Source organism: Lepisma saccharinum, chromosome 4 (genome assembly GCF_977018435.1).
Source record: "Lepisma saccharinum chromosome 4, izLepSacc3.1, whole genome shotgun sequence".
NCBI lineage: Eukaryota > Metazoa > Arthropoda > Insecta > Zygentoma > Lepismatidae > Lepisma > Lepisma saccharinum.
Window position 1 is genome coordinate 74174645 of NC_139232.1, and position 7406 is coordinate 74182050.

Below are 7406 nucleotides of genomic sequence, written 5' to 3' on the forward strand. Positions count from 1 at the left end.
CTTTTGGGAGGTAGCCTAGGTTTTTTGGGTATGCAAATTTGTATATGATACCAATCAGTAAACTAAACTACTGTCTTGCCGTTCTAAGTACCTAAAACTATTGGTTCTAAGCTTTATCATGGAAACTTATGGTAGCATTTACATGCAATTTAGAAATGTTTAGTATATTTACATTTTAAGAAAACCCAAACTCATACACAATAAAGGTATCGAACTAGTAACACCGAAAACTTGGCCAATTTTCTATATCCCAAGTTCAAACTTAATGTCAATCTAATCTACCTACAAGTTTCTTGTAAACACTCTAACACATGTAAAATATCAGCACTATGCCATGAAAACTTAAGTGGAAAACAGCCTGCTGGAATGCGATGAACCCTCTATTGTCTCGGCTCGATAAGGTTAGTCAGTTTCAGAATGGTGTCCTTCTTTAATACACAAGACTGGATACTTTTCGGGAGGTAAATCTTTGATGACTATGACTGGGCCATTAATGGACAAGAATGTGTTTTCAATTGTTGTTGATTTTTGTTGTCGTTGATTTGGTGTTTTAAGTCCACTTTATGCACAGTCAGTCTAATCGGGACTGGACCTACAGTTTAAAGTGGGATCCGAACCACTTGTGCCTCCACCGGGTATTGAACCCGGGACCTCTTGATTACAAGGCGACAATACTACCACTGCGCCATCGGGAAGTCCTGTTTTCAGTTGTGTTTGTAGGAAATGGTATATTATATGGTTTCAATCTCACTTTCCTTGAGGAGGTTAAAAGCATACCTGTCAGGGATAAAAATAATTTTCTTTTGCCGGGGATAAATTGTTTGTGGCGGGGTGGGGTGGGAGGATCCCCGGCATCCTCCCCGTTAATTGGCACACTGGTTATGTACACCAATGACTGACAACTTTTAACTTTGTTTTCCCAATCATCAAACCAATTTGAGTTTTTCGTAGCAATTTAAGTTCGGGGAGCGCGGAGGGGTTGGCTAATGGATTGCTTTCTTTTACCACCCACGGTCAATCAGGGAAAATCCTGAATAAACTCATGTTTCATTGTATCTTCTCTTTCACGAAGAGCATTTCCTATGGCGTACTGTTAACGCTGACGCTTTATAATCAAGGGTCCCGGATTCGATCCGCTGTAGAGGCTCAGTGATTTTGACTACCTTAAATTGTAAGGGCAGTCCTGATTGGCCTACTAGTACATAAAGTGGATTGAAATATTGATTTCACTGATAATGTATACATATCGGATTTTCTACAGTTCATCTTCAGTAAACTATCTCTACGTTTGATATTTGTTTATATTTTGTAAATTTACTTTATTTTATAATAATTGTCATCAAATCGAAGTTTTCAGTAAATTCTTACTTTTTAATCTGTTGTGTTTGTCTTGTGCAGGTTCCTTTACAACCTGGCACTTTTAACTTTTCTCAAGTGACTTTTTACACCCCTCGTTTTAACTTTTTAAGTACGAATCTTACATTAAGGGACATTTCCCCGTATATATTGAAGGGTGCAAAATGGCCAGACGTATCAGCTCACCCAAAAATAATTAAATCAATCAATCAATCGAATTAAGAAATGGCAATTTTTGCCGCTTCTAGGACCTAAATCTGACCCTGGATGTACGCAGATGATATATCTGCCGTAATGTCTCATGCGTTTGATCGAAAGTTCTGCACCGGTCAATGGTACGTACCTGTTACTTCCTAATACCAAAGAAAACCAATAATTTCTTCGTCATTGATAAAGAATTATGTAACCATGTGTTCCGGAAAATTGAACAATTGCTAGGAGAGCCGTGGTTTATCATCGAAATAGAACAGCTGCAAGTAGAAATTGATTTTACGGCCGTCGTCCGTTCCTTTGCGCCTGTGTACTGCTCGGCACCGTTGCCATGGAGACGGTCGAGGTCGTCGGTAAACAAGTCGGGGAGAAAAACGCAAACAAAGGGCTAACAAGTTGCTCTTTTGTGTTCTTATCGCTTAAGTAATTTCGCGTGTCGTGTCTGTGTGTGTGTGCGTGGAAGGGGGAGTTCGTTAGTGCACGTGACGCCAACAACAACACGATGGCCAGTGTGGCGGAGACTGTTCTGAAGAGCGTTTCGCTGTTCATCGTCCGCGGGCGACGGTCGGCGCACAAGTCACCCTCTCCCAGCACCGCGGCCAGCCCTAAGAAGAAGATGGCGGAGAAGGGCCCTCGCAAGGGCCCCGCGAACGTCCTCGAGAGTTTGAGGAAAAGGACCCACTTCAGCCGCCAAGAACTGGAGAGCCTCTCAAAGATCTTCCGGAAGCTCGCCAACGGTGGGACAATGGACCGCGCCACCTTCCGCGAGGTGCTGCACAACACCTTCGACATGACGGAGGATCTCCTCATGGACCGGGTCTTCTGCGCGTTCGACAAGACCTCCCAGGGAAGCCTCGGCATGGAGCAGTGGGTGTGCGGGCTGTCGGTCTTCCTCAAAGGTAGCCAGGACGAGAAGGTGGCATACTGCTTCGCCGTGTACGATCTCAACGGCGACGGGTACATCACCCGCGAGGAGATGTTCAACCTCCTCAGGGACACTCTGGTGAGGCAGCCCCAGGATGAGGACCCGGATGAGGGCGTGAGGGACCTCGTGGACATCACCCTCAAGAAAATGGACTACGACGGCGACGGGAAAGTCTCCTTCGAGGACTACAAAAGGACGGTGCACGAGGAACCCCTGCTGCTGGAGGCGTTCGGACACTGCTTGCCGCAAGAGAAGACCTGTAGGACATTCATATCTACGTTGTAACGGTACGGGCAGTGCCCATGATTTTCTACAGGGGGATTACATACACCTTTTTAGTAATCAATCCTCATTTTGCCATCTTCGCCTTTGGCGTTCTTTCTTGGGAATACTGGTCCAAAGGGGGTTATGACCTCCACCAACCCCCTCTTAAGCCCACTTTAGACGAAAGCATTTTCCTTACCATTTTTCTTAACATTTATGCCATGACCAAAATGCTACCGTGTAAAGTAAATTATCTTATGGCATTTCAGATGCCATGGCATATTTCATGGCATTTCTCAAGGATAGGATCGGTCCTATTTCCGTAGCATTTTTCATAGCATAACCAATCTGAAGCTACTTCTAGGTCACAAGTGTAGATATAATGGCGGCTGCGTGAGATGTAAACAATGTATCACTTCACGTTCATAAAAGACGATAACTATTCAACCGAGAGGAATAACGTTTCCTATGAAAAGGTTTTAGGTACAAAGCAATGGCGCTGCTTAAATACTGTGGTGTGGTATAACATACTTTATAACGTATACAGTACGTGTATAGAAGAATATTTTGGTAGTTTCAAATGTGAACACCGCGTACTCACCATAGATGGTGTAACCCGACGTGCCTTTCCTGCTGTATACATTATACATTGTAATCGCAAAAGCTAGCCGAAAAGTTACATGAAATGCTTGCGTGTAAAGTACTACCTGCTATAAGATTTTTGCAAGGATTTACATAACATTTATGCTAGCAAACATGTGAAAGGAAATGTTTCCATCTCAAGCTTAACTTAAGCACGCCACTGGTTCCGGTGTTCCATAACAATGTGAAGACTAAGTGCAGTTGAATTAAGTTGGATGAAGTTATCAGTTGTGCATCGGAAAGTGAATTGAGACGATAGATTGAAGATGGCCTCTAGGGGAGGAAATCAAGAGACGAGACAAAAATACAAGTGATTGTCATTGTGGACCCCAGTTATAAAATGCATTCCGCAGCCTAACTTGTAAATATCAACATTTTCTGTGCGGATTTCAGCAGCGCATCTAGAAAATTTAAAAATAGACTGCAGTTTTGTGTTCTACTGTTATCATGTAATGATGGAGCAGATTGCCCACCACCGTCCTCAAGACAAACAATTCTTGAATTCACACGAGGATTTGTGTAAGGATTCCTCATTTGTTATCCTTGCTCTTATTTGTTGAGATTATACACACTTGCATTCAATTAATATAAAGAAGAAAGTCTATGCTTATTATCTGTTGACTTTTCTAAACAGAAACACACACATATCTAATTTTTCTTCATTTTACAATGTCTACATCATGGATATCGTTATTTTTTTCTATATCACTACAAACTCTATATTTATTAGGATCAAACCACAATACCGTTTTCTACTGAAATACTGGAGCTCTGAACTTTCACAAATGGCGCGCGTCACATTATCATACAGTTAATAAGCCAGTCATGCTTTCAATTTCGTTAACTGAATTTCTATGTTTTTCTTTTTTTATATTTGGATATTCCTATTTAAAGGTTTGGCAAAGCTGTTTTTCAATCCACTTTATGCTGGGATAGGCTGATCGGGACTTGACCTACAGTTTAAAATGGGATCCGAAGAATTGTCTAATCTTCATGTAAACGGATCGAATCTGGCACCTCTTGATTACAAGGACTCGGACTCTGAGAGTTCCTAAATTATCAATTCGTTCATTCGAGACAACAAAGACGTTCCAAAAGTTAGCCTCATCCGATGAAATTTTTTTCGAGTTTTCCTTCTGTTTGTCGATGCCTGTCAGCCAGATTTAAATTGTAAGTTTAGTCCCGATTAGCCTACGTTAGCATAAAATAGACTTAAAACAAACTTCGACTTTTCGTTTTGCTCGTATGAAAGCTGCGAATCCTCCAAAACAGCATTTTATATACTCTATTTTATATAATCTATGTATGCAAGAACGTGACGAAGATTCACGGTTGCCACTGACTTTTATTATTTGACAAGCGACAACATGATACGGGATAGACTAGGAGTCTTGTAGAGAGTAAATGTTCTTACCGAATGCTTACTTTTACGCAAACTCGTCGAGTACGATATGCAGCATTCTACACGTGTCTACGGTGGGTGATGAATGTATTATCAGAATAGAAAGGGGTAAGATCAGTGACTTTACCATGACCGCTCCTCTGCTGGCATTATCTTGTTGGTATTGTTTCCATAGCATATTATCGGTTTTAGAATCATATTGGACAGCATAAATAATAAATAATGATAGTGGCAACCACGACACTCTCCATGGGGTTGATTATACATTCAGGATAAAAATGCCATTTTTCGATGGTTTCCAATCAACGAAACGTGGCATGCACGAGCAAGCATTTACTATAAAAAAATACCTTGATGTCCTCTACACATTTTGACAGATGTCGATGTTGTACGGCGATACAGAGTATATTTATGTTCAAGAAAATTCCAAGTATCAAAAAAAGTTGCAGAAAATTCTGATTGACTATATTCTACTGATTTTATTATTACAATGTGTATCTTTTTTTAAAAAGACTATTGTTAAAAGTATCTCCTAAATATTTGAGAACAAATTCTAGTACCTCTTCTGCTGTGATTTGGATCTCTCTAGTTATATTCATAAATGCTAACACATTCTGTGACCTTAGGAATCGACTTCGGTTGCAGAAAAACAGTACGTTTGAGAAAGAAGACTAGGTTTTGTAAACGTCTGGTCAGTGGCGGCTATTAGGACAATTGTGTTGTCCAATTCATGTTAGAGATCTTTAGATGTAAAAGTCTAACATACCGAATTGTATTGAGTTTGGTTTTAAGTTTACTTTATGCACAGATAGGCTAATCGAAACTGGACCCACAATTTTAAGTAGGATCCGAGTCACTATGTGCCTTCAGCGGGTACAGAGCCCAGGACCTATTGATTACAAGACGACGTCATTATCACTTCTTTTTTAATAAAGGAGAACCCCTTAGCGGAAATTTATCCTGACATTCTCTACCACTTTCTTCTTACATCCACTTTTACTTTATTCCTATTTTTTTATTCAAGGATTCGAACCCAGGAAAAAGAAAATCCACATCTAAAAACAAAAATAAAAAAAAATAAAAACACGGATCCTCTTAAACTAAAAGTCACAGTATACACACAGTTGCGAATTGAACGCACATCGCACATGTATTTACAATATTGGATAGAGTATCAAACATTGTTGGTCCAACTTTAGAATGAACTGCAGAAGCCTTACAAATATATTTTATCCCACAATGTTTTAAATACCTCTACTTTGACATTGACATAAGTAATTACGTAAGAAATAATGTCCTCTTGTCCTCGTTGTTTGGAATTTTCATCTACTTGCAAATGCTTAATCTTTTAAAATAACTATAATATTATTTAATGACGGCGATAAAATTCCCCCTCCCCGTGCACACACCTATGCTCTCACGTATTTTTATAATAGAAGAAAATGTTAGAGTTTCTTTCAATATGATTGTTAGGTTAGGGAAAACTGGAGACCTGTCTTTGTCCCTTTTCTTCCTTCTCTCTTTGCACACCCATCGCGGTTAAACTATTACATGCGAAGTTTATAAAAACAAATCAGGAGCTGATTTGCATGTTTCGTTGGTTGCTTGGCAGTTAACTTGTTTCGCTTTGATTTTTGTATGCTTATTATTATCAGCTTTTTGATTGATTGATTGAGTTGATGTTCTAAGTCCACTTTATGCACAGTAAGGCTAATTGGGACTGTTTAAAGTGGGATCCGAACCACTATGTGCCGCCACCGGGTATCGAACCACGGACCCCTTGATTACAAGGCGACGACGCTACCACTGCGCCATCGGGGAGGCCCTTATTATCAGCTTTTTTCAGTATTTATTTCATTTGCTACATAAATGAAAATGATTTATAAAGCCTCTTAGAGTGAATATGTTTTATTGAGTTTCATTTTTACATGAGGAGCAATATTCCGCCTATCATAAAAATAAAAATAATAAATCACCCATAAGCACCCTTATTAACATGCGCTGTAGGTACTGTTGTGGTTTGGTGCCCCGCCCCCCCCCCCCTCTTCACCAAGCACCGATAATTTATGTACGTCCTTCTATATTTTTCTTCTTATGCCATGTTTTGTGAAATTTACAGCCTGCAAATTTTGAAATGAGGACACAAAGAAAAACTTTAAAAAATAATAATACAGGATATATAAAGGTTCGTAGTTTGCATTTCTCATTAGGAATAAAGTTTAGCATATTTAAGAATAGTTTAGTTCTTAATGTCTGAGGATCATCTTTAAAAGAGTACTATTCCTTCTACAAACTTTGGGAAACAGAAAATTCCAGCAGTGTATTGCCAGAATTTACGCCTACAAGTAAAAGAAGAACTTTAAGAATAAGAATAAAAACTGTGCCGGGTTGAATAGTGACGTCTATTTTCACGTGGATGACCCCTCACCCCTCTCTCTCCCCGCAACGGAAGTATCTAGTGCAGGCCCGTACCCAGGATTTTTTTGAGGGGGGGCAAGCCCAAAACCGTGATTATATATATATATATATATATATATATATATATATACATACATAATTGTCATGATTTTTTTCAATTTATAAACATATATAAACAAATTAATTTCC

At 39.5% G+C, this 7406-nt stretch overlaps 1 protein-coding gene across 1 annotated transcript; it reads left to right on the forward strand.

Annotated features, from left to right (window-relative positions):
• The first annotated feature begins 1964 nt into the window (after window positions 1–1964).
• LOC145987206 (calaxin) lies at window positions 1965–3995 on the forward strand. Its single transcript, XM_083121724.1, has one exon. The coding sequence runs from the start codon at window positions 2069–2071 to the stop codon at window positions 2774–2776; it is 708 nt and encodes a 235-aa protein (XP_082977850.1). The 5' UTR covers window positions 1965–2068; the 3' UTR covers window positions 2777–3995.
• Window positions 3996–7406: the final 3411 nt, after the last annotated feature.

Coding starts and splice junctions, on each gene's coding strand:
- LOC145987206 (XM_083121724.1), top strand. CDS start 2,069: ATGGCCAGTGTGGCGGAGACTGTTCTGAAGAGCGTTTCGCTGTTCATC.